Source organism: Leopardus geoffroyi, chromosome A3, assembly GCF_018350155.1.
Source record: "Leopardus geoffroyi isolate Oge1 chromosome A3, O.geoffroyi_Oge1_pat1.0, whole genome shotgun sequence".
Taxonomy (NCBI): domain Eukaryota; kingdom Metazoa; phylum Chordata; class Mammalia; order Carnivora; family Felidae; genus Leopardus; species Leopardus geoffroyi.
In genome coordinates, this window is record NC_059336.1 from 104684909 (window position 1) to 104712692 (window position 27784).

General features: G+C 44.0%; 2 protein-coding genes and 1 long non-coding RNA gene across 14 annotated transcripts in view; 2 read left to right on the top strand and 1 right to left on the bottom strand.

Moving 5' to 3' along the window:
* On the top strand, positions 1 to 19807 carry LOC123581160. Of its 3 annotated transcripts, XR_006703645.1 has the most exons (5): positions 1 to 158; positions 14065 to 14248; positions 18551 to 18643; positions 19327 to 19446; positions 19764 to 19807. It is a non-coding gene; the product is annotated as an uncharacterized LOC123581160 (long non-coding RNA). The 3 variants fall into 3 exon arrangements; XR_006703647.1 differs by lacking the exon at positions 19327 to 19446 and having other exon boundaries at positions 4 to 158; positions 19764 to 19806; XR_006703646.1 differs by lacking the exon at positions 19327 to 19446 and having other exon boundaries at positions 5 to 158; positions 18551 to 18639.
* On the bottom strand, positions 9752 to 22765 carry ZNF514 (zinc finger protein 514). Of its 10 annotated transcripts, none has more exons than XM_045446951.1 (6): positions 22563 to 22765; positions 22151 to 22318; positions 20592 to 20680; positions 15469 to 15595; positions 15044 to 15127; positions 9752 to 12453 (listed from the first exon to the last, which is right to left on the bottom strand). In XM_045446951.1, the coding sequence occupies exons 2-6, from the start codon at positions 22167 to 22169 to the stop codon at positions 11468 to 11470; spliced, it is 1305 nt and encodes a 434-aa protein (XP_045302907.1). In that variant the 5' UTR covers positions 22170 to 22318; positions 22563 to 22765; the 3' UTR covers positions 9752 to 11467. The 10 variants fall into 10 exon arrangements, with proteins under 10 accessions (XP_045302907.1, XP_045302909.1, XP_045302908.1 ...); XM_045446953.1 differs by having other exon boundaries at positions 22630 to 22754; XM_045446952.1 differs by having other exon boundaries at positions 22570 to 22754.
* The window catches only part of ZNF2 (zinc finger protein 2), a 24458-nt gene continuing 16525 nt past the window's right edge, over positions 19852 to 27784 (top strand). Inside the window, exon 1 of the mRNA XM_045446962.1 lies at positions 19852 to 20007. The gene's annotated coding sequence lies outside the window, so the exon portion shown is untranslated. The remainder of the gene's footprint in view (positions 20008 to 27784) is intronic.

Here is a 27784-nt window from a genome sequence, read left to right on the forward strand (position 1 = left end):
GCCGGTGGGGGCGCAACCGAGAAGGCGGCGGGTCGCTCCGGCGCAGTGAGTTGGTGCTGTGGGCCGCTCGCAGCAAGGAGTGAGAGGTACAGATGAGCTCGAAAAGGGTCTACGTGAAGGTCCAAGGCTGATGTCTCCAAGAGGCTTAGAACTAATAGGTGAATAAGACCAGGAGTATAAAGTGTTCATACCCAACTTCAGTAAAGCTTGGAAGTTGGTTAGATTTATTTAAGCACTTCTGTTACCTTGGACTTCACACGCATTTGTGTGTTCTGATTCTAACGTTTGGTCACACACTCGTAACCTAGACCTATGCTACGGGTTTTCACGAGCCCCACTCCTGGCTTCATACCATCTGGGCCTGCCCGCATTACCCAAGTATGTAGACGGAGAGAAGACACGGACAGAATTCTTGTAAGAAGCTAGTATTCCTGCTCAGGCTGACCTCTGATTTTCAAATTTAGTATAAAAATTTTCAAGCACAGAAAAACAAAAATAGTGACAAGTTAGAGTTCAAAAACTAAGACTGACACGGTTGCTTCACCTGTTCTTTCTCCCTCATTATTAACAATCAAGTCCTGTGCCTTTTTTGAATATCCTCGTTCCTGGGCTATGTGAATTTCTTGATCTGAAGATACTGGGGATGTATCTTTTATTGGTGTTAGGACTAGTATTGAGACTTAATATTTGTAGACTTTGTGCAGCTTGCTTGGCTGCATAGTCCGTTATTTCCTTTAGATTCTATAGACCCTCCCTTTTGATGCCTCCCAGGTGAATTACAGCCACCTCTTTAGGTTCATGCACAGCCTCCAAGACAGCTATTATTTCAGGTCCATATTTAATAGGAGAGTTATGATTTGATAACAGCCCTCTCTCTCTCTCTCTCTCTCTCTCTCTCTGTCTCTCCCTCTCTGTCTCCAGGTTGCCCCATGCGTTTGAGGCCCTTTGCCAATTGTAAAGCATGAGCACTATTAACTCTGCTTTTTGGGCAGATGTCAGTCAGTCTGAGTCTGACTGTTGTGTCCCCAGCTTTTTATATCCCCCTTTTCATGAAACTACTGCGGTCAGTAAATCATCATCTGCATCATCAATAGGAGAATGTTTTAAGTCTGATCAGCTAGAATAAACAAGATCAATAACCTCTGAACAGCTATGCTTTATAGAAGTATGATGGTCAGGTCCAGGCATAAGAGTAACTGGGATTACGGTCTGATGGGTCTTAAGGACCACCTCAGGTGTGTCTAAAAGCATAGCCTGGCGTTTAGTAAGAACCCCCCGCCCCCATCATCCATTGGTGGCCTTTAGTTTCTAAAACACTTTGGACCTGATGTGAAATCATTACTATCAGGAACTGTCCCACAGTAAGTTTTGAGGCTCCTTCCACCAGGAGGGCTGTTGTATGCTTGGCTAAAGCACTATTTGCAATTTCACATCAATAGAGGTAGTTCCTAGAACAAATATGGCTAAGGGATAAAACCATCAAGAAGCGCTCTTTGAGGTCTAGCCTTAACAATATCTTAATTACAAGGAGTCACTGACAAGTGGGGCAAGACTTGTCTAGGAATAGACAAGACTTTAGAATAGACAAGTAGGGCCCCAAGTGCATCATCCAATCTAAAAGCATAAGGAAAGTGGGGTTACCCATTATCTCCACAAGTCCATAATTAACCCCCTGGAGTGGGATACACTCTGGCTTTTAAGGAACAATTTTGTCATCCCAGCCACACAGAATTGGTCAAGGTGATAGTTGAGTTATACAATTGTTGAGGAATCCATCCTATTTTCCAGCTGTTTAAATAATCATATGCCCAGGGCGCCTCAGTCATGGTTAGGCATCTGACTTCGGCTCAGGTCATGATCTCATGGTTTGTGGGTTAGAGCCCCATGTCAGACTCTGTGCTGACGCTCAGAGCCTGGAGCTGTGCTGATAGCTCAAAACCTGGAACCTGCTTCGGGTTCTGTGTCTCCTTCTCTCTCTGCCCTTCCCCCGCTCACACTCTGTCTCTGTCTCTCTCTCTCTCTCTCTCAAAAATAAGTAAACATTCAAAATATTTTTTAAAAATCATGTGCCCATGGGGTCCTTCTTTATCCCTACAGAATAACAAGCAAGAAGATTGTTGATATATGAGCTATGATGGCAATTTCTCTGAAGTTTACCTCAAGCTGTCTAGCTTAGGCAAACAACAAACATTCAAAAATCAACGAGAATTTAATATCCACCAAGATGTGTTATTGAAACATAATTTTTCTCTCTAAAATCACCCATGTTTCCAGAGATAGCCAAATCAAGACTAATTCATTTGAAAAACAAGACCAATTTTAACAAATTTAGCTGGATTATTTATATAAGCTCAGTAAGAATAGCAATTGACCATCCAGATCTTTTAAAATCTGCTTTGCTGGAACTTTTCATAATGAATCTAATATTAGTAGCCTCTGTAGGCCAGAAGCCAAGCCACATACTTGCCATCAGATAAGCCTGCAATACCTATAGATTTGGGCAAATTCCTCTTCGTGAAGACCCCCCCGGAACATCCTGAGGTTCCTGCACCTGCCAGAAAGTGGCTTTCTTTACTCACCTGATAAAGTTGCTGGGCACTCTATAATATGTAATGCTGGCCTCTATAAGGCCAACATTTCCAAGGGGCTTTATGGCTCCATATTTCGTAAAGTCAGCCTTAGTTCCTTAAAGCTGTCTGGTCATGTCTGAGTCTGTGATGAGGTTTTAGAGTGATGGGGGTCTGGAGCCAACAGACCTCTCCTTATTCCTGTCCTTATACAAAGTTGTCTGTCTTGGGCATGGGACAGCCACCTAAGTCACTAGCATGGTTGCCAGTCTTAAGACTCGTGTGTGAGGTTTCCTCCTCATTGGTCTAATGTGATCCCCTTCACATCTCTGGTCTAGCCTCTTCTGGCTGTGAGACCTCTGCTTGGAGCCCACCAAAACCCATACCCAATTGAATTAAAACCCAACTGGGGACTGTTTCCTAGGGAAATTGGCTATAAAAGACTTCCTGTGTTGGAAAGCCACTTAGACCGTGATGGATTTCTATCTTGAGGGTTTTCTGTCAATGTCCTCTACTAACTACTTAAATTACCAAATTGGATAAATTCCTCTTGTAAATCTTTTCTAATGTTTTCCATGGGTTTAAAATGGGATGTTTGTCACAGCATGGCATGATATTTCAGTCCATTCACCGGCACCCATTTGTAGGATACAGTAGGGAAGCAGGGGGAAGCTAGCATCCCTCCTACAGGGCCTTTATGGTAGGACAGTGATCAACAGCAATTTCATTTGAGGGAGACCTCTAGTCACTTTGACACCTACCCTAGCAGGCATTTTTGGAAGTAGAATTTTAATTTTATACTAGTGTATTTTTAAAATCCATTCATTTCAGGGGCACCCGGGTGGCTTAGTCGATTGATGGAGCATCTGACTCTTGATTTCAGCTCAGGTCATGATCCCAGGGTCGTGAGATCAAGCCTAGCATCAGGCTCTGCAATGAGCATGGAGCCTCCTCAAGATTCTCTCTCTGTCTCCCTCCGCCCCCTCCCCCACTTACATGTTCACTTGCTCTCTCAAAAAATAAAAAAAAAAATAAAATCCATTCATTTCAACCTTAGTCTGTCTTGACCACACATAAAATTCCTTTCCAAAGATTTCCTTCACAAACCTTCTACAACTTTACTTTGCATTTAGATTTTGTCCCAAGCCATTTCTCTCCAAACAACCAGTCTCGTTAGGGACAAAATTACTTTCTTTTAATCCAACAAAAATGTATTTCCATTCCTTATATCCTTCTTACACATCTACTTTCCTACATACAGAGTTGCTTCCTTTATTTTCATCAGTCTTAATTACACTTAGCAGAATTTTGAACTCTTAGAAACCTTAGTCTCCAGTGAAAACTAAGTAGTAACAAATTGTGCGCTGTTATACCAGAATTCTTTAGATGGCAAATTTATGAATCAACTAAGCATAAAGCATGTTACCAACAGACTCAAATATCCTTAGTTTTTCTGCAGTAAGAAGCCAAAAGTACAAACCTGTGTTCAGTTGTCAGTGCTTTAGCACTTTCTCCTATTTGGAAAAGACCTAGAAATCCAATGAAAAAGAGGACATCAAGTTTCTGGGTCTTACTACCATTCTGACTAAGGTACTAATTTCCAGCCAAAAGACAGGCGTTCTCCTCCCCATAGAGTAGCCGCAGGCTAGAGGATTGCAGCCTGAGAAATTGACATAAAAGTATTCCAATAAAACCATACTCCTTGAGGGGCGCCTGGGTGGCTCAGTCAGTTAAGCGTCCGACTTCAGCCAGGTCACGATCTCGCGGTCCGTGAGTTCGAGCCCCGCGTCGGGCTCTGGGCTGATGGCTCAGAGCCTGGAGCCTGTTTCCGATTCTGTGTCTCCCTCTCTCTCTGCCCCTCCCCTGTTCATGCTCTGTCTCTCTCTGTCCCAAAAATAAATAAACGTTGAAAAAAAAAATTTTTTTTTAAAATAAAAAAAAACCATACTCCTTGAAAAGCCCCTGAAATTAAAGAAAGAGAAGAGAAAGGACTCACCAAGTTTGCACCACGGTTCAAAGTCCAGATGAGAGGATTTGGGCCCCACGTTGGGAACCAAAATGATGTGGAAATGTAGAGGTTCTGAGCGAAAGGTCAAGAAAGAATTGAGACATCTTTGGTGCATAAAGGTAATTTTATTAAAGCACAGGGACAGGACCAATGGGCAGAAAGAGCTACGTCGGGGTCATGAGGAATGGCTGATTATATACTTTCAATTATATATTAGAGATAGCATAAATCTCTAAGGAAGGATGTTCAATGAACTTAATTCAATCTGTCATCCAAGCAAAACTTTAAAGTTAACAATTATCCATGAAAACTTTGAAATAGAATTAGCCATCATTGTTTTTTGAGAGAGATTGAGAGAGAGAGCACGTGCACAAGAGTGGGGGGTAGAGAATCCCAAGCAGGTTCCATGCTCAGCACAGAGCCCAAAGCAGGGCTCAATCCCATAACCCTGGGATCATGACCTGAGCCCAAATCAAGAGTTGGACACTTAACTGACAACCCAGGTGCCCCAACCATCATTTTAAGTCATCTTTTTGTTAACAAATTGCAACAGAGATAACACAAGCTTATTAAACCTTCAGTAATCCTTGGTAGAATAAAAGTTTCAATTACTTTGAATATTGAATTATGTTCCACTCGGGTCCACTTAAGATTTGTTCCCCATTGTCAGTTTTTTGGGTTTTTTTTTTTCTGGTTGTTGTTTGTTTTACTTGGGGCACCAGGGGGGATATCTAAAGTGGGCAATGATAAGTCTGAGGGGTGCTCTTTGCTCCTGGACAGCGAGGGGAGGAGGAGGAGCCATTGGTGCTGGAGGCCAGAGGATGCTCTAGGAACCAGCTATGTAGGCCACACCCAAGGTGGTGCAGAAACGGGAGGAGTGGGAGAAGAAGTGATGTGCTGCCAGAAGGCAGAGAAAGAGAGTTCCTGGCTCTAAACCTCATCAGCTCAGACAGATGAGCAGATACCATATTTTTGTGGTTGTCTTTTTTCCACCAAAGTGGAAATATGCAGTCCACATTGGGTTGGAGAATACAAGGTACTTTCCCAAAACAAAAGGAGTTTCAGCAGCTGCCTAGGAATATTCCTTAAAGTCCCCATCCCAAGGCAGACTAATCACAGTTGGCTCTAATTATCGCCATGGAGCTGGGAAATGAATGAGAAGAAGCCCCCACATCTATTAGGAGGGAACAGTGAGAGGGTTACCATCCCCTTAATTAGGAATGGCCTCTGTTTCCTCCACCAACCTGGGTTTAGAAGGAGGCCTATTTAGAACATTTTCCAATATGTCAGGAGCGAGTTTATTGGCCTGGCTAAGTGGCCAGACACATTCTGCAAGAGGTCTTTAGGTCTGAGTCCTGATTTAGAGCCATGAAGGCCTGGATGTAGTGTACCTCCATCCATTTGCCCTATTTCCTGCAGCAGAGATCTGATAGGTCATACTGAGATCATGCAGTGTTACAGGAGTTGAGTCATTTCTTTTTCTTCTTCCAGAGAGATTGAGAAAGGGGATGAGAGAGAACCCCAAGCAGGATCCCCACTGCCGGCGCAGAGCCCGATGTGGGGCTTGAACTCATGAATTGTGAGATCATGATTTGAGCTGAAACCAAGAGTGGGATGCATAACCAACTGAGCCACCCAGGCACCATAGGATGAGTCCTTTCTTAAATTTTGCAATCCAAATTGTTCCCAGGGGGCTAAAAGGCATTCCAAGGGGAGCGCCTGGGTGGCTCAGTCGGTTAAGCGTCCGACTTCGGCTCAGGTCATGATCTCACGGTCTGTGAGTTCGAGCTCCGCGTCGGGCTCTGTGCTGACAGCTCAGAGCCTGGAGCCTGTTTCAGATTCTGTGTCTCCCTCTCTCTGACCCTCCCCTGTTCATGCTCTGTCTCTCTCCGTCTCAAAAATAAATAAACGTTAAAAAAAAAAAAAAAAGGCATTCCAGGGGACAGTCCTTGGGAATTGAAGAAGAAAGAAGGTCCATTACTAAAACTCCGCACAATCCCAGTGCCGCTCTTTCTGCCCACAGGTCCTGTCCCCATGCTTTGTAAAACCACCTTTTTGCAGTGAAAACATCTCAAAAATTCTTTCTTGACTTTTTGCTCCTAGACCCCAAATAATATCACAGACACTGTGGAAAACAGTATTGAGGTTCCTCAAACGAATTAAAAACAGGGGCACCTGGGTGGCTCAGTCAGTGAAACGTGGGATCAAGCCCCAAGACGAGCTCTACACGACTCTACACGACTGCAGCTCTACACGACTGCAGACCCTGCTTGGGATTCTCTGTCTCCCTCTCTCTCTGCCCTTCCCCCGACTCGCTCTCCCTTGCTCTCTGTCTCAAACTAAATAAATAAACTTAAAAAAAAAAAAAAATAGAACTACCCTATAATCAGTAATCACGCTACTGGGTATTTACCCCCCCCCCAAAAAAAACACTAATTAAAAGGGATACATGCATTATTTACTGCAGCATTATTTACAATAACCAAACTATGAAAGCAGCCCAAGAGCCCATTAATAGATGAATGGATAAAGAAGATGCAGGGTGTGCGTGTGTGCGTGCAATGTATTTTTCAGCCACAAAAAAAGAATGAAACCTTGCCATTTGCAAAAACATAGATGGAGCTAGAGAATATAATACTAAGAGAAAGAATATAATACTAAGAGAAAGAAGTTCTACATGAACTCACTCATGTAGAATTTAAGAAACAAAAACAAATGAGCAAAGGGGGAAAAAAAGAGAAACCAAAAAACAGACTCTTATCTGTAGAGAACAAACTGGTGGTTACTAGAGGGGGAGATGGGGGAATGGGGGAAATAGGTGATGGGGATTAAAGAGTACACTTATGAAAGGAGAAAAAAAGAAAAAAAGAATTGAAGCATTTTCACGTTTTCACATCCACTTGAATGTGTGTGCTTGTGTCATAAAGAACTTGGCTGGTCTTTGTCCCTGCTTCCTGGGAGGTAACCCCTCAATCCTTGGAATTTTCTGATGTGTCTTTGTTATTCATAGCGGGTCTTGAGACCACACCTGATAGTTTATGCTAATGAGGGGACTCTTAGTTACCCCTAGTTTATGCTAATTAGATGATTAGGGGTGAGGGCTGACCAAGTCAGAAAGACCAACCTTGTGGTTGGAATTGGAATTTTGAGCCATGTGATACCATGGCTCCGACCTCCAAGGAGGGAAGGGGCACTGAAGCTTGAGTTCAACTGTGTGGTCAACCAGCCATGACAACATAATGAAACGCCAGTGAAGACTTTGGGCAACGAAGGTCAGGCGAGCTTCCCTGCTTGGCAGTACTCTGCATAGTTAAACATATGCCCGCAGGTGACGTGTTCCAGGGAAGAAGAAAGCCTCACTATCGAGATGCTCCCAGACCTCAATCTATGTGCCTGTTCCTTAGGATGCTTTTGATTTGTATCTTTTTGCTATAATAAAGTTATCATAATATAGCCCTTTCCAGAGTCCTGAGATTTGCTCTAGAGAATTATCAAGCCTAAAAAGTGTGGCAACTCCCAAATTTGTAGCCAGCTGGTCAGAAGAGTAGCCTAGGGACCCCCAAATTTATGGCTGAAGTGGAACAGTCTTGTGGAGTACTGTGTCTTTAACCTGTGAAGTTTGGCCTGATTCTGGGTAGTTGGTGTGTTAAATCACTGTAGTGCTACAAAACAGCAATGAGTTTTTATGTACACACATACCAACCCACCTCCAAAAGATGGAACAATGCCAATCTATACTTGAATTGAAAAATACAGGAAGCAACATTGTATTTTTCGAAGAAAATATTTAACTGGTAGTTTTCTAGGAGTTTTTCATCTAGTACAAAAGTGTGAAGTCAGGGGCACCTGGCTGACTCAGAAGAGCACGCGACTCTTAATCACAGGGTCGTGAGTTCAAGCCCCACATTGGGTGTAGAGATCACTTAAAATAAATATTTTTAATGTGGTATATCTGAACACTAAAATACTTTTTAAAAAGTATTTCACTCAGAAGCAGTGAGAAAAAGTGGGTAATACAAGTTTTTCAAATTAACACATGGTTAGTAATGACCTACTGTCTGCTCATTTGAGAGGAAGTATGAGAAATTACCCGAAGCAGCTGATAATCTGGTTCAGGAGACAAGAAAGTGGGAAACTGATAAACAACCAGTAATTTAAATAGATCAAAACAGTAGTAAGAACTATCCCAAGACAAGATACTTTTTGTTTTTAAAAACCTTAAGCAAACACAAATGCTTTTACAATTGCAAATCAGTAAGCTATGACTTCACATCAATGTTCAAGAGAATTCTTCCCTGAGGAGGGGGGTGTTTGAACAGGGTTATGACCGATTATCAGGCTTCAGATAAGTGAAGGGGGCATCCCAGCCTGGTGGAACAGGCAGGGGAGTGTGGAGGCATGTCTGAGGTATGACAAGCTAACTAGTTTGTCTGTACTAGAGGTTCTGTCAGGAGCAGCAGGAGGTTAAGGCAGAGCAAAGAGGACACTTAATGCCAAACTGAGTGAAGATAGATCCTCACTCAGTTTGGCATTAAATGTCTTCTTCACAAAGGTTTTCAGATGAGGCAATGGGTGCACACTGATAATGGTTAACATGGCAAAGATACACAGGAGGGACAGACGTCAAGCAAAGACCAGCTATAAAGTCGCAGGTATCCAGGTATATAAAGGGACTTAGGTTGGGGTTAGAGAAGGGCATTGGGAGAACAGATAGAGCAAACTAAGCTATTACTAATATAATAAATTTGCTCTTTCTTTCCTGTGCAACCTGGCTCTCTGGGAAGCAATTTCCATGATTTCTAGGTTCCTAGACTGGCATTCTGATCTCATTTGTCCAGATGCCTCCTGTTCATCCTATCTGCCTGCACCCCTCTGTCTTAGCCAGCCTGTTGGACCCCTAGTCCTGCCTGTCTGCATGGACCCACTTTGAACTGATCCCCTGATGTCTGGGCTCAGCTTCCTAATCTGGACTTAAAATGGTTAAAGGACTGTTTTTAGTTTAAGCTAATCTTTTAGTCAAGACTATTCTGGTCTATGCCAGCTCCTGCTTTTGGTTTTTCCATATAAATTTCAGAGGCAACATGATATGAACTTGAGACTCAGTAAGCTTAGGGGTAACTATTTCAGAAAATAAACATACACAGACACACCGAAGTAACAGACAAGACAGGAAAAGTAGTTTAGCAATAGTTGGTATATTTGTATATTTGAGATTTTTAAAAAACAATTTTTATTGAGGTGTATTTTACATACCATAAATTTCACCCATATTCTGTGCACAATTCAATGATTTTTAGTATATTTACCAAATTGTTCAACCGTCACCATAATCCAGTTTTAGGACATTTGCATCACTCCAATAAGATTCCTTGTAACATTTGCATTCACTCCCAATTACCTCTCCCAGCACCAGGAAATCAGGAATGTACTTTGCCTCCGAAGACTTGCCATTTCTGGACATTTCCTATAAAAGGAACTATACAATACATGGTATCTGGCATCTGGCTACTTTCACTTGGAATAATGTTTTTGAAGTTTTGATCTTTTTATACAATGCCCATATTTAATGATTTTAATGTTTAAAAATTTTTTATTTTATTTTGAAAATCCCAAATCTAGTAGCATAATGATCTAACAAAAATTGCTTTTTGCTCAAACTTTAAAAATACCACTCCATTGCCTCTTAGAGAAAGGTAACGTGTAATGAGTGCATGGGAGTTTTGTACAGGAAGATCTTCAGTCTCTCAATCTCAAAACCACAGCTGTGAACCAGAAGGAACGAGGCCCAGCCCAGGGCATGGCACTTCCAGAAGATCAGTTTCCTTAGCTCTAAACTACAGTTGGGCTAAATCACTGGTGGCTCTCCACCTCGCTCAGCCGCCATTCTCTTCGCCCACATGGTAACACCTCCCTCCGCTCACCGAATGGGGAGGCAAAGCACATTGCAGTTATAAAGAGCCCCTACCAGGTAGAAAATCACCAGACTAGGTGATTTCTCAGATTCCTTTCAGCTCTTGTTTTAGGAATCTCAAGTCTGAAAGGAATTTTCCCCGCATCCATTAAGTTCCCAGGTTTCTCTACGGAGTGAAGCCTTAATGTGTGCTGAGGCCCGAACTATACTAGTGGGTTTTCCTAGTTTCACCAAATTCAAAGAGTAACTCTAGTACACATTCCCTGATGTGCAAAATGGGTGGAAAATCTGCCAAAGGCTTTTCCACATGCATTGCATTCCCAGGATTTCTAACCAGTAGGGTGAGTTCACTGATGTTTATAAAGGAAAGAGGTTTGGCTAAAGGCACTCCCACATTCACCATTTCCATAGTGTTTTTCTCAAGAATGATTCTGATTCTTTTGAAGAGACGAGCTCTGATAGACCTTCCCACATTTACTGCTTTCAGGGGGCTTCCCTTTTATATGTGTTCTTGGTGCTTAGTAAAGGAAGAAGTATTACAGATGGCTTTTACCACACTTGTAGTTGCTCTCCCGTATGAGTTATCTGATATTTATTTACTTACTGGTTGGCTGATTGATTGATTGAACAATATGTGACTGAAAGCTGTGCCATATTCATTGCATGGATAAGGCTTCTGGCCAGTAGAAACTGTCTGACGTTGAATAATGGGTATCCTCTGACGAAAGCCTTTCCAAATCCATCACACGTACTTGGTTTCTCACTAGGATGGATTCTCTGCTGTTTGATAGTGTGATTCAAAGCCCAGCTTCTCTCTTAACACTGACAGAGTGTCTCTTTAGCGTGTACTGTCTGATGTTAAATAAGATGTCTTCCAACCAAGTCGTCGCACATACGTTACCCTTATAGGAGCTCTCGCCAATGTGTGTCATGTGAATCATGTGTGTACTCCAGCTGAAAGCCTTCCTACGTTCACTGAATTCATACAGCCTTTTTTCCAGCATGACTTTTCTGATGTTTAATAAGGGATGCAGTATGAGCAAAGGCTCTCCCACATTCATTACATTTGTAGGGTTTCTCTCCAGTATGAAATCTATAATGTTGAGTGAGAGATGAACTCTGGCTGAAGGCTCTCCCGCATTTATTACATTTGTAAGGTTTCTCTCCAGTATGAAATCTATAATGTACAATGAGAGATGAACTCTGGCTGAAGGTTCTCCCACATTCCCTGCATTCATAGGGCTTTTCTCCAGTATGAGTTCTCTGATGTTTAATAAGGGATGAAGTATGACCAAAGGCTCTTCCACATTCATTACATTTGTAAGGTTTCTCTCCAGTATGAAATCTATAATGTAGAACAAGAGATGAACTCTGGCTGAAGGCTCTCCCACACTCGCTGCATTCATAGGGCTTTTCTCCAGTATGAGTTCTCTGATGTTTAATAAGGGATGAAATATGACCAAAGGCTCTCCCACATTCACTGCATTCATAGGGCTTTTCTCCCGTGTGACATCTCTGATGGCGCCTAAGTTCTGACTGGAAATGGAAAGACTTCCCACATTCATTACATTTACAAGGCTTCTTCCCTGGATGGGTTCTCCGGGAGTTACTTCTTCCTGAAGTCTGTCTGAATTCTGTGTCCGATTTATAAGATCCTTCTCCTATGGGAACATTGTGTTGGTTAAAAAGGACTGATCTTAAGTCTAAACTTCTCCCAAAATCACTCCATTCACGATCTATCCTAAGGGTGGTAGTAGATTTGTGAGCGACTGACAGTTCTTTCGGATGTCTCTCCAGTCTTTTTGGATGTATCTCTAACTGGTCATCACAACCACAGATTGCTTTCAGTTTGCAGAAGGAGAGTTCATCTCTGATGTGTTTTTCTACTGAGGCTATGGGGAATAATTCCTCTTTGGAAATATCCTGATTTAGTCTTGATTCCTTGGCTTTAGGCCTTTTCTCCCAGTCTGGGTGGGGGAAAAAAGAGACATGCTTGTATTAACTGTTCCATGGGCGAAGAGGAAGTAAAATCCTATAATGGATATAAGATCATGAAGCTTTAAAATAATATCTGAGGCAGACAGCCTCTCCTTTGCTGTCGCCTCTCCTTTGCTGTCCTGCCCACTGCTTCCTTGCAGTGTATTCAATAAACTTCTATCTCCTTTGTCTGCCTCAGGTGAATTCTTTCACCTCGAAATAATGATAATAATAATAATAATAATAATAATAATAATATCATCTGAGATGTGTACAGTTTCTTCCAAGAATGGTATATGTCTGAGGTTTTGGAGTTACCAAGAATAAGTGGTAAGCAAGTGAATGGAGATTGGGAAAACCTGACAAAATAGTGTTTGGATTCCAGTACACAAGGTAAGTCCAAAGATCGTAAAGATGAGAAGAGGGTAGGAAGATGCCCTCACAAGGTCCCCTCAGCACTTCAGTTTATATTACTATATATAATTGTGACAGGAAGATTAATTCTCCCTCAAAGACATCCACGCCCTAATCCCAAGAACTTGTAAATATGTGGGCACAAGAAGAAAAAAATGCCTTATATGGCTAAAGGGACTTTGCGGATGTGATTAAGGGCCCAAACCTTTAGATGGGGAGATTATCCTGGATTACTCAGACAGGACCAATGTAATCACCTGCATCCTTCAAATCAGCATTTCATGGCTGGGTCAGAGAGATGTGGTGTGAGAAGGACTCAGCCCACCATTTCTGTCTTTGATGGTGGAGAAAGGGCACCAAGGGCCAAGGAATGTAGCAGTCTCTAGAAGCTATTACCATTCCTCAGTTTATAGCCAGCAAGAAAACAAGGATCTCGGTTTCACAACCGCAAGAAACTGGTTCTGCTAACAACTCAAATAACCAGAAAGCAGATTCTACCCTAGCCACTCCAAAAAGGAACACCTCTGCTGACATCTTGTGTGAGACCCATGCCAGACTTCTGACCTATGAACTACTAAATAGTAAGTCTAAAGTCTAAACTAGTAAGTTTAAAGTCTTTAAGTTTGTGGCAATTTGTTTCAGCAACAATAGAAAATGAATACAATAATGATAAAGTGTCTGAAAAGGTAAATGACTAGTGACGCCAGTGCTCCCAAAGGCTAGATTCTGAGTCAGTGGGTCTTGTGTGACCCCTGGGGATCTGGATGTTTCAACAAGTTCCCTGAGAGATTCTGAAGCACGGCCATATTTGTAGAGCACTGTAAATGGACAGATATGTATCTTGAGACCAGATCCAGATGTCAGACCCTTGCTCCCAATCAGAAAAAGAACAAGAAAGGAGCACCTGGGTGGCTCAGTCGGTTAACCATCCAACTCTTGATTTTGGCTCAGGTCATGATCTCATGGTTCATGAGATTGAGCCCCACATTGGGCTCTGTGCTGTTGGTGGGGAGCCTGCTTGGGATTCTCTCTCTCCCTCTCTCTCTCTGTCCCTCCCCAACTTGCACACGCACATGCACATGCCCTCTCTCCCTCTCTCTCTCAAAATAAATAAACTTTAAAAAAAAGATTAAGAGAAGACTAATATAGGAGAGATCAGCAACTTCCCTCTCTGTCCTCTATTCTAGGCTCCTATGAGTCCCAACCTGTGCCTTGGGATTTGAGGACTTCTTTCCTGAGCTTTACCTCTGACCCAGGGCTGTGATTCTGCCTCAGGGATGACCATTGGCATAGACTGTCACCTTTCTCCAGTGTGCTTGGGCTACACACGGCAAGAAGAAGAGCTCTGAGTCCAGAATTCTGCTCCAAGAGGTGAGGCCTATCGGGTACTCTCAAGTCACCTAGGAATACATGGTCTCAAAGAGATGACATCAACAGATGGCAAGGAGTAGTCTTTGTTTCTGGAACCACCTCTGTTGAAGCTCAGTGTCCTCACCTTGATCTTCTTGACATCATCCATCTGCCCTTGCCTGTAACCCTTTAGTTTCTAGGCCACTCAACTGTTCTGTTTGGTCTCTTAGTAACTCCCTTAACCCTGCTGATATAAGACAGTCTGGCCATTTACAACTGTTGACCCTTAGAGTCCATCCAACATTGATCATGTGATATCTAGCGATACTGAGTGGCACTAAGAATTCAGAAGGGGCGGGCAGAGATGGGTACCATAAGCAGCTTAAGTGCTAGAGAAGAAAATGAACATCTCTTCTTCTGACGCTAGAGATAATTACAAAAGCCTAATAGTATTCAAAATACTGTTGGGGTGCCTGGTGGCTCAGTCGGTTAAGTGTCAAACTTCAGCTCAGGTCGTGATCTCACAGCTCATGAGTTCAAGCCCTGTGTCGGGCTCTGTGCTGATGGCTCAGAGCCTGGAGACTGCTTCAGATTCTGTGTCTCCCTCTCTCTCTCTGCCCCTCCCCCACTTGCACTCTGTCTCTCAAAAATAAATAAACATTAAAAAAATTTTTCAAAATACTGTAGTGGGTGGAGGGCTTCTGACAAGTAGCTTCACCTCTCAGAGGATGGTCCCCTAACCAAGGTTTCAGGGCAACTTCCCACCCAGGGCTGATCCTTATTACGTGTGATGCTGCTTAGGTCTCACTCACTCACCTGTTGAGATTTCTCCCTCTACCACACAGGGCTCTTCCCCTTCCTCCAACTGGCAGATCACATATGGTTTAGATACTGGAAGCCCTGATGGTAGAGAAAGAAAAGGATCATGACTGGGTATGTTAGAGGCCAAGGCTTTAGCCCTAGGTCTTTCTGGGGGAGAAATAGGTGTGGAAAGCCTACAAATAGGCATTGTAAAATATTAGGAGCAGAATCACGAAACTTCTTATTATGGTTTCATAGCGAGCAAGACTTTTCCTACGAATGAAGAATGAGGACTCCAGAGAAAATGTAAATGTCTGATTCCAGAACCCCAGGGCAAAACTCAGCCAACAGGCCTAGAAACCCCAAGCTTTTAAACAACAATGAAATAAAGATGGCAGGCCTGATGGGCAGGCTTTAGGCTTTGGAGGAGCTGAGCTCACCCAGAGAGGCCAAGTTCTTGAAGTTCTCCAGCATCACTTCCCTGTACAGGTCCTTCTGAGCAGGATCCAGCTGCCCCCATTCCCACTGGGTGAATTCCACAGCCACATCCTTGAATGTCATCAGATCCTGAAACACAGAAGACACTGCTGTATCCTTAGGGAGCACACTAACAGCCCCAGGAAGAAGAGAGGATGGGCGTCTGAGTAGAACCTTAGGATGTAGAAGGGATTCCACGAATTCCTAGCTATCCCAATGCCCAGTTTGGGATTTTGTCATCTCAAAAATATTTTAAGCTGCTTCAGGAAATGTATCTTCCTTACTACTTGGAAGTAGTAAGTGCCCACTCTTGTCAATACTTTAGTCACACTGCTTAGAAATATAATCAGGGTCAGAAAGAGGATCTCTTTTGCATTGTTGGTGGCAATGCAAGCTGGTGCAGCCACTCTGGAAAACAGTATGAAGGTTCCTCAAAAAACTAAAAATACAACGACCCTACAACCCAGCAATTGCACTGCTAGGCATTTATCCAAGGGATACAGGTGTGCTGTTTCAAAGGGGCACATGCACCCCCATGTTTATAGCAGCACTACTGACAATAGCCAAAGTATGGAAAGAGCCCAAATGTCCATCGATGGATGAATGGATAAAGAGGTGGTATATATATACAATGGAGTATCACTCAGCAATCAGAAAGAATGAAGTCTTGCCATTTGCAACTACGTGGATGGAACTGGAGGGTATTACGCTAAGTGAAATTAGTCAGTCAGAGAAAGACAAATATCATATGACTTCACTCCTATGAGGACTTTAAGAGACAAAACAGATGAACATAAGGGAAGGGAAACGAAAATAATATAAAAACAGGGAGGGGGACAAAACAGAAGAGACTCATAAATATGGAGAACAAACAGGGTTACTGGAGGGGCTGTGGGAGGGGGGATGGGCTAAATGGGTAAGGGGCACTAAGGAATCTACTCCTGAAATCATTGTTGCACCATATGCTAACTAATTTGGATGTAAATTTAAAAAAAAATAAAAAATAAAACAAGTTAAAAAAAAAAAAAAAGAAATATAATCAGGGTCTCAAGAGAATCAGCCCTACAGAGACATTCTGCTTAGGAAGGGAGACAAATGTAATCCATTTCCTTCATTTTCTACAAGTTCTACTCTCAACTTAGTTGCACTTAATTAGAATCAACTAGAAATAACAGGCTATACGCTTTGCATTCTCAAACGCACTAGTATCAATAGTCTTCTATTTTTGAAACTTGTGACCTATGATTTTGATGACAATTTTCACTAAATCCAAATCAAATAATTTGGGATTTATAATAATTTACCCCCACCCCACCCCAGCACACAGTTCAGTGATCGTGTACCAAGTAGCCTTATAATGAATCGTTAAGTCTTTTATGAGTTTGATTACCATGAATCCTCTCCCCCAAAGCCTAATCACTTTTCTATTCCTATTCATTCAATTCCTGAATGTGCAAAATTGACAGACCCTGGATCCCAGGTCTCCACAAGGGACAAACGCTCTGTGGGTCCCAACCAGAAGTATCCTGTCACCCTCTATAACAGCAACGAGATAACCTCCCATTTGACTTACACTGTATGATAATTCACATACCATGAACTAAAATGCAGATAAATGTAGCATAAACTCCTATACTTTTCCCAAAATATGTTTAGAAATCCCATTTAGACATTGATTCCATAGAATAAGTCAAAGTAAAAATTTTACATTAACATAAGTCAGTCCAAAATAATCAGATATGGAAAACTCACTTCTAATAACCCCTTTTGATAGATTATATTATTTATTCAAAATATTCACTGGCTCTCCCTGTAGGATTGAATTTCCTGTTCCACTGACCTAAGTGTAGTCAAATAATCTGCTTTTCACAAACAGAATGTGAAACATGTAATACAGGCAAAAAATAAACCTTTGATGATAGAAGTCTTTGAAGTTTTGCTGTTCTTCATATAGCATAACTAGCCTAAACTGACTCATTAAAAAAAAAAAAAAAAAAAAAAAAAAAAAACTAGTACTTAAAGCAGGGTTCTGCCATCACAAAAAGCCTAAAATATGTGACTTTGGCTTAGAGCCAGAAGTAAAGAAAGTTATTGATGCTATGGCAACCTATGTAATTTGGTGGTGAACTGTGTGCTAAAACAGTTGTCTGCAATAACTGGAAAGACGAACAATGTAAGAATGAATTTGTGGTGCTGTGAGAAGAGGCTGGAACATCAGTAGTGTGAGGTGGTTGTTATTGGCAGAAGTTGACAAAATATCTCAAGAAAAAGAAATGAGCTCAAGAGTTGGCTAGTTTGCAAAATAAAAATGGAAGGCAAAAGAAAGGATCCAGAAATTGTAAACTTACAGAGTTGGAGATTTAACCAATTCTGGTTCCCAGTTGGTCAAAGACAATGTAGATAAGGCTTTTACATGACAAAGGATGGTTAACAACCTAATGGAAGGACCAAAGATGGCTCCCAGTAAATCCTTTCAGGGCAGCTGAAGTGCTTAGTGACTAAAGGAATGGCTTTCTCAAGAAAACCCCCAAGAGTTCCACAAAAAAGAACTGTGGGTAAAATTGCTGACACATGGAAGTGACAGAAAACAAATACATAAAAAGCTGATGACCTTTTCAAGAGTTACAGCGAATGTTCATGACTTGAAAAAATCCTTGGGCCATCAATTTATTCAAGTAGGATGAAAAAGTTGCTTAGCCCTCAAGTGAGTTTATTCTCCAAAATCATTTCATAGGTGACCAAGGAGGGTACTGCAGAAGGAACTTGGGGGCAGAGCCAAGAGCTAAGGAGAGCACTGGCCTGAGGAGCTCCATCCAGGTAGCAGAAGCAGGGCATAACCAGAAGACTTCCCGGTCCCAAGGTCAGCATTTCTCACCAAGTCTGCCCAGAGGAATTTCATAGCTGCTGCAGACCTGAGATTGCTGGGCTCCTCCCATGCTTCCCCTTTCCGGACTCTTAATTGTGGTTATCTTGTGGTTATCCTGTCTGCATTATTCCACTGTATTGGATATATGGATTCAGGCAATTTGTCCTTTTACATCATAGGTTCAGAGGTCTCCAGATCCGGAGAAAAAACATCCAGACCTGATGTTGAGGCCATCACACCATCCAAGACTTTGATCTTAATGCTCTTAGTAGGTAACTAAATAGAGGTTTTGGGTTATCTCTCTTGGGGAGAGATTGTGTGTGGAGGGAGGGAAGTGAATATTTGTAAGAAAACAGACAGTGGCAGACTAATTATTTGTTCAAAGTATTCACTGCCCCTCCCCTGACGCCCCACATTATGGAAGGCCTATTTATACTTCCCACCTCACTGACATTAGGCTTGGCCACATGACTTGCTTCAGCCAATGAGTTGTGGGCAGAAGCCAGAAGAACCATCTCCTGGTTCTGACACTGTACTTTTCCCTGCCACATAACAACATCCCAGAGCAGACTTGATCTTTCAGCATGAATCCCAGAGCAAAGAGGGTGTGGAGGAGTCAGAGCTGGCCCACTAGTGATACGTAACATAAAGAATACACCTTTGTTACTATGAGCCATTGAGATCTACAGGCCATCCTTCCTACGACATTCCTAGATTAAGCTCTCTGATATACCTCTGAATGGTGTACATTAAGGCCAAAGAGGTTGAAACTCGACTTATTATCCTACTAGTTATCTGTGAGAATCCTCTATTGGTGGGGATTTCCCCCACTGGCTAGAAAATTAAATACAAATGTCTATCATTAGGCTACAATACACGGAACTACCATGTTGGCTATTAGGAAATGAGGCAGCCTGGCATCCACAGCCTTCCACTTGATTTTCTCCACATCCAGCCTACTATAGCCAAACCTGAATCCAATTCTGGAGTCGGTCACCATTACCCCGTTTACCCCCTCACAACCGAAGCTGACTAGGAATTACCATTTACCAGAAGACTCCAGCAATGATATGAGGTAACTGCGTTATTGAGTGGTTAAGATCTTAGAGCCAGACAACCTGGATCTGAAACTAGGATGCCTTCCTTATGTGCTAGAGAACCACGAACAAGTGACTTTATCTCTCTTGCTTTTCTCAGTTACCTCTCTGTGCCTCAGTTGCCATTCTTCAAAATAAGAATGTTTGAAAGATGAAATGAGTTAGTGTAAGTAAATTGTGTAGAACAGCTCCTGATACATATTTGGTTCTCAGTACATAATGGCTATTACTATTTTCACCATTATCATTAACATGATTTAAAAAAAATTTTTTTTAATGTTCATTTATTTTTGAGAGAGAGAGACAAAGCATGAGCAGGGGAAGAGCAGAGAGGAAGACGCAAAATCCGAAACAGGCTCCAGGCTCTGAGCTGTCAGCACAGAGCCCGACGTGGGGCTCAAACTCACAAACCATGAGACCATGACCTGAGCTGAAGTTGGACACTTGACCGACTAAGCCACCCAGGCGCCCCATCATTATCATTAACATGATTACCATCCTCATTTCACAACTGCAAACCCAATGCATAGAGAAGTTAGGTGAGTGTTCCAGCCCGGAGGTAAGTTAAGTCTATCTTCTCACTAATCCAGGAAGATAACATCTGAGCAGGCACATAGCCTCAAACGGCCTCCCCACCTGTCCATACCCTCAGAATGTCCTTGCCCCCTTTTCTCCATGAGCCTTCCCGAACCTCGCCAGGCTCATTGTTCTTTTACTACACCCTGATGGAAAGGTCTATCAGTGCCACTTCCATCTGTCATCAAACCATGCACAACCTTACTGTGACTGGGGCTGCGTCCTGGGTACCAGAGTCTCCCCCCCCCCCCTTTCTGTGGTAGTGACACTCCTTCAAGTTCAGGGCTCCCTCACATTACTTGGTACTCACTGCAGTGCTCATGACAGAAATAAACCAAAGGATCTGTGTGAGTACATACTGAGCAGAGAGGGGGGCGGGAGCCTAGAAAGGGACAGGGAGGCCAGCATCCACCTTGATGGGTTCAGCCTCCAGCAGAGCAGGAATTGGGGTCAGTTCCCTTGAGCGAACAAAGAGGCTCCAGAGAAAAGGAGGCGAATACATTATAGTTCAATCATTTGAGGAATAATGAAGAGAACCCCAACTCACCTGGGGCCTGGCTTTCAGGAATAAACTGGCTGTTCCCTTTTCTCCTGGGTATCTCTCTGGAGAAAGAGCAGGGTCCTGAGAAGGGAGAACTAAGAAGGTAAAAGGAGCCATAAGGAAGGCTAACCTTTATGGCCTTTGCAGCTCCCAGATTCCCCAAGCTGGAAACCCCTGAAGAATCAGTATGTCACCTCAGTGGTTCTGGGGACAGAGCTGGGTCAAAGGGAGCTGACGGGCAGCCTCTAGCTATCCTACAGGAGACAGAATTGCACAAGCCCTCCCCCACCTCTCCTGTCCAAAGGCCACAGCAGGCTTCAGGTAACTGAAGTATCACCAAATTCCAGCCACTCCACTGGAGAGTTACTTACTGGGCATCTCCTCTACTAGGCCTTTTAAAAATATAAACATGGAGAAGACTTTCAAGGAACTTTAAATATAGCCTATGGTATGAGATTAAGAACACAAAACAAGGCCCAGGGCAAGGCCAAGAAATATATACACTTTAAGGGAAAGAAGTTACACCTTTCCCCTCATCCTTGGGAACCCAGCTCAAAGGTCAGTTCTCCCTGAGAAGTTCCCAAGCATAGGTCTCTGCAAGCATACTTTTTAAGTCCCACTATAATAGGGTTTTTATATCATACTGTTTTCAAAGCCTGAAAACAAACAAAACACTAGCCGCAACCATGCCAAAGAAGTTATCATAGCTAACAACAACAAAAGCATGGAAATGGCAGGCAGCATAGCATAGCATAGGTCAGCACATCTCAAACGTTAATGTGTGTATGGATTCTGGGGGATCTTGTTAAACAGACTCTGATTCAGTGTATGTGGGGTAGGGCCTGAGAGTCTGCATTTCTGAAGAGTTTGAGATGATTCCTGTGCTATAGTCTGTCTACAGAATACAAGGCATAAAGGAATACAGAGGGGGTGGTAGTCCCAGAGATTCGGCCCAGTTCTGCCACTGGCCAGTCTTGTGACCTTGAGCATGTGCGCTGAAGAACGAAAAGTTAAAATGCTCACTTGGTGAAGGACAGGAGATTCTAAACATAGAACGAAATGGCTTAAAAACTCATGGGTCACCTGGATTGCCCTGTCCCCAACACTAGTGAAGAGGTGACTACAGGAAGTACCCCCCATGTATACTGCTAATCTTCTACACAGTTGAGCTAGAAAGGCTGGAGGAATCTTATTACTTAATGAAGCAATAAAGGAAATGGTGGCAAGGCTCTAAATGGCCCCACTGCCCTCTGATCCCTGGCCAAGGCCACTCCTTCACAGGTTTATTATTTACCCTCTCCCTCCCACACAGGAGAGCCCTCCCCGCTCTCCTCTGGCTTTTGGGAAGTCTTCCGTGGCCATCCCCTCCACCTCTACCATGGTGTCTGGATACGGAGACTTCACGCTCCTGGGCTTGGATAATTAGGAAATGCCACAGGGAAGGCGGTTACAGGCTCTGCCCCTTCCTTGGATTCCTCGGCCTCTTCCTAGGGTCGTCGTCCTCCTTGGCCCGCGACTAACTCCCCAGAAGGGCTTCTGGCCCTCTCCACCCTCGAGAGCCAAACCTGATGCTGTGGAGTCCATAGCTGGGGCTAAGCGGCGACGTCCTTCCACTAGGTCCAAATGTCTGTCCTGCAGCCGCAGCCCTGCGGTCCTCCCTTACGGCTCAGAGAGCAGGGAGCAAGCTAGGTGACATCGGGCATTCCCACTCCGCGCAGTGACGCCCAGGCGACCTGCAAGGCCCAGAACAGGGCAGTCAAACCCAGACTCCTGTCTGAGCGCGTAGCGCTACCGCCCGGGGTGGTGCGGTTCCCCTGCTTTCAGGCGCGCTCTCAGACCCCTCACGAGCCGGGCCTGGGCCCCCTGGCTTCGCTCCGTCGCCTTGCTCCTCGGGACCGGACTCTGGACCCCAGTTTCACCGCAGACCCACACCCATGATGACGACCACACCACCAAGAGATACGGTCGTAGCCACACCTGCTACCTTGGTACCCAGTGCGCCTCCGCGGCCCGGAGCTAGCAGGGATTCAAAAGAGAGCCTCACGGGGACACTGCAACTCGATCTCCTAGCTCCAGGCCCCACAGCCCCTCGCGGAGGGACACTACCAACAATGTCACGGACTGGCGCGCAGCGCTCGCAACAGGCCGGCGGCCCCGAAGTCTCCGAACCCACAAAGAACAAACCCCACCCCTTCCCCGGCCCCTCCTCCCAAGATAAGTCCCGAGCCTGCGCAGACGGGCCACCGCGCACGGAGCAATCAATCCTGCGTGCGGGGCGGGGCGAGCGGCGCCTGCGCCCTGGAGGCCGGAGAGAATTGAGCGGGGTGAGGTTGCTGGCGTTTCATGGAAGCTTCTCTGTGCGTCACTGACGTGAGTGGAGGATTCCCCCAGCCGGCTCCCAGCGCCGGCTGGGACCTGGGAGCAACTCCCACCTTAGACGCGATAGCTGGGTTTGGGGCTCTCCAACCAGAAGCCACCACTCTTTTTTGTTAAAAAGAGAAACTGGGTCCTACCCTGAATCTACCGAGTAAGGATTTCCAGGAGGCTCTCTGGGCGTATTTCTTACAGGGCGCCCAGGAGATACCCATGTCTCATTAATTACTAACTGCTGTTCTATAGGCCATGCCGTGTTTCTCCGCCTTTCCCTCACGGCCCCAAGTTTTGAATTCAGTGAAGGGTCAGTGAAGAAAGGACTATGGACTCCTTCCTGCTCCACAAAGAGTAACATTTAGGACCTGAAAGAAATATTTGCGCATCACCCCCCAACATTCCCTTTTCCTGCTCCTTTGTAGTCAAACGTTTCTCCCATTCCAGCCCATTGTGACGGCTCTCTGTTCTTTCCGTATAGTTTTGCCTTTTCCAGAGTGTCATATAAACAAGATTATATAGTATGTAACTTTTGAGAGTGGCTTCTATCACTCTATCACACTCTATCACTTCTATCACAGCATTAAGCCCTTAAGATCCATCTGTGTTGTCATAGGGACCAATAATTCATTCCCTTGTACTCTTGAGTCTAGCTATCCTATATGGAAAGCTGTCTTAAGGAGCTACACAGCACATCCATTTACATCCTATTTACCAGGACACTTGACCACACCTAGCTGCAGAGAAATGTATTCTCTAAACATGTGCCTGGCTAGAATTCTATTACCATGGAAGATGGAGAGAAAAAAATAATGGGTAACATCAGATTTTAGGAACAGTATTGATAACTGCAGTTTACCAGAGGAAGAGCAGAGAGCAAGAGCATCTGTAAATCAAATCAGCCTGAAGGAGGTGGCTTACCCTATTTTAAGAACTAATTACAAAAACAAAAAACAAAAACCGTGAAAGGTGCTTTTGTAAGGCAGAACTGAAGCACAGAATCTTTTAAAGGTTTTATTTTTAAATTTTTATGCTTTTATTTGTATTTTTGAGACAGAGACAGAGTGTGAGTGGGGTAGGGGCAGAGAGAGAGGGAAACAGAATCTGAAGTAGCCTCCAGGCTCTGAGCTGTCAGTGCAGAGTCCAACGCGGGGCTTAAACTCATGGACTGTGAGATCATGACCTGAGCCGAAGTCGGGTGCCCAACCGACTGAGCCATCCAGGTGCCACAAGATTTTATTTTTTTTAATTGTTTATTTTTGAGAGAGGGAGAGTGCGAGTGGGGGAGGGGCAAAGAGAGGGAGACAGAGATCGCAGAGCCCAATGTGGGGCTCTAACTCACTAACCATGAGATCATGACCTGAGCTGAAACCAAGAGTTGGACGCCTAACCAACTGAGCCGCCCAGGCGCTCCTAAGATTTTATTTTTAAGTAATCTCTACACCCAGCGTGGGGCTAGGACTCACAACCCTGAGATAGAGTCACATGCTCTACCAACTGAGCCAGCCAGGTGCCCCAAAGCACAGACTTTTCTACAGGTCCTCCGAGTGGTCAGACATCCATCATCACACAACCTCCAACTCTCCTGGGTTGGCAGCCCCTGGTAAAAACAGCAACATGTTCACAATTAGGGCTTGGGTCATTGACGGTGGACTAAAGATGCCCCAATGGTGGCCATTTTGAGAAAAGGTATTACAAAAACAAAAACATAGAAGTAAAAACTACTCCAATCTGGTATCAGACCTGGGTATTAGAAGCAGCAGTGTTTCTTCAGGTATAGTGTGAAATTGTGCCTGAATATTTCTTTTCCGCCCCATCACCCAGCTTCTGATGATACACATGCGCTGCAAAAAAGAAAGTTGGTAGTAGAAAATAAATAATATTATTACTAAGTAGTCAAACCTCTTTGCTAGGGGACCAACCATCCTTTCCCCCATTGACTGAGTGATAAAACTGAAAATACCACTAAGGACCTGTGCTATTCCTCTAAGGTAACACTTCTAAAAAGGCCCCATGATGTAAAGGGATGATGCTTTCTTCTGTGAGAGATAGGTAGGCAGGCAGATATGGAGGTAGATAGATTGATTAATAGATAGATATTGTAAGATGTAGATCTGGACACAGAGTACTACGTAGCAGCAGCTAAGGAGAGATGCTTAGAGAAATAAAGCCAAAAGGTGTTCAAGAAGAGAGGTCTTGGAACTGCAAGAAGTGGCCTAGGAGGAGCAAAGATTGCTGGTAGAAGCAACTTCAGAAGGCAATATAAACAAGCAGAACTGTGAGGGAAAGCAAAAACGTTGGTTGAAATAGGGACACTACAAAGCTACCAGCCAGAGTCCCTAAATTATGAGTTGAGCCATGTCTTCATTCTACATTCCGCCCCCACCCCTACTTCTCATAGAGAAACATCCACAAAAGAGGGAAGGTCAAAATCCTTTTTGGCAAGTTTTCTTTTAAGTCTATTTATTTATTTCGAGAGAGAGAGAGAGAGAGAGAGTGTGTGTGCATGAGCAGGAGAGGGGCAGAGAGAGGAAGAAAGGGAATTCCAAGCAGCCTCCATGCTGTCAGCATGGGCTCTGTGAGCCCTGGGAAGCCCAGGGTGAACCCTGACACAGGGTTCAATCCCACAAACTATGAGATCGCGACCTGAGCCAAAATCAAGAGTTGGACACTTACCGAGTGAGCCACCCACGCACCACAAGTTTGTTTTTCATGGCCACGGATTCTTTCATAGACCTCCCTTTGAGAGTGGGCTGTATGGTGCCTCCTCTTGACTCGGCAAGCTTATAATGGCTGCAACCAATAGTGTGCAATAGAAATGACACGACTGATTTTCAAAGCTAGGTCATAAAAGGCCATGCAGCTTCTATTTTGCTCACTGGAACACCCTCTTGGAGCCCTGAGCTGCCATATACCCTGCCTGATTACCCCGAAACCACCTACTGTGAGGTAGTCCAAGCACAAAGAGAGGCTGCCAGTAGAAATTCTGGCCCACAGCCCCACGTGAGCCCAGCCACAGGTTCCAGTTCAGGTAGCAGACTCAAGTGGAGAAGCCGTTTGAGTCCTCCCATCTGAGGGTCCAGAAATTGTGAAGCAGTGAAGCAGAAGCAAGCCATTGCCACAGTGCCCTGTCCAAATTCCTCACCCACACAATCTATTCGCATGATACAGATGTTTTAAGTGACTAAGTTTGGAGTAGTTACACAGCAGTAGATAGCCATAACGTCCTGAAGTTTGTCAGAGCTCAGAGTTGGTGGGCCTAGTGGACATCTGTCTTAACCTAGACAAGATAGGTGTTGTTTCTTGGTTGCTCAGCATCTATATGCCCTTTCTTTTTTAAGAAATTCAGCTGAAATTCTCTTTAAACTTTCCAGCAACATGGCAGATTGGACACCCTGAACAACTCTCCTAACTGAAAACACTAAAAATGCTGAAAAGCTATAAAACATCTTTATAAACACACTGGTCACCAGGTCTGAAAGTGAGGAATTTGCAGACTTAAAAAAAAAAAAAAAAAAAAAAATGGAGAGTTACAACTCTGAGAAGGGAGCAGCAAACCTGACTTTTTCACTGCTAAACCCCAGTGAACTTAAGCTTCCACTTTGACAGTTAACTGGGGTCAGCAAAGAGAGATAAAGCCTAGGGCCTGCCCAAGGGTGGGGAGTTCTAGAAGGAAACTCATCTAGAACCCCCAAATTTCCACTCTCTGCATAAGGCTAAATTAAAACAAACACCACACAGAAAGGAAGAGCAAGAAAATATGTCTTAGACATCATGACTTTAATCAAGGACCTTTAATCAAGGTCCAAACCCTTACTACGGTACAAAATCATCCCCAATCTGGCCCCAAATCACGGTTATCAGCCCCTAAACACCCACTCGCCAGTCATCTTGCTACTAATTCTTCGCATTTTTATCCTCTAGTCTGTACCTTTGCAGGTGTTATTCTCTCTGCATAGATTGCACTTTTTCTTCTTAATAAATTATTCTTTTTCTTTTTTTTTTTAATTTTTTTTCAACGTTTATTTATTTTTGGGACAGAGAGAGACAGAGCATGAACGGGGGAGGGGCGGAGAGAGAGGGAGACACAGAATCGGAAACAGGCTCCAGGCTCTGAGCCATCAGCCCAGAGCCGGACGCAGGGCTCGAACTCACAGACCGCGAGATCGTGACCTGGCTGAAGTCGGACGCTTAACCGACTGCGCCACCCAGGCGCCCCAAATTATTCTTTTTCAAGTGTACCAGTTACAGGAAGCCTTTTCTAACTTTCTCAGCCATAGTTAATTGCTTCCTCCATGTGCTCCCATAGTGTCTTAGACGTGACATATAGAACATACTGCATTGTGTTGTTATACTTTTACATTCTGGGTTTTCCTTTGGAGCATGAGTTCGTTTGGGGCGGACTGTGTCTTATTTATATCGGTAACAATGCCTTGCCTAAGCTGGCATTTTAGGCTTTTTGAGTGAAAGTACAGACTTGTTCCCAAAGTAGGATTTTATCATATTCTTGTAATCTCCAGTCTTCTCTGGAGCTCTAGCTCAATGGTTCTTAGCTTTAGCTGCACAGTAGAGTCACCTGAAGTTATTATTATTAGTAAACTCTCGCTCCTGAATGGATTCCAGGTATCAATATGTCCAAAGCTTTTCAGGTAATTCCGACATGCAGCCAAGGCTGAGAATCCCTACGACGTCTCCATCCAGGGCCCTCTAGCAGTACCAAGGCAGGCAGGCTGGTGTGCGCTCAAACTGTCGGCAGTCTGCCCGGGTGCCCAGTTTGTATAGACGTGTATCCTGGGCTCTCCACTTAGGGCGCAAAAATGTGCATCCTCTGC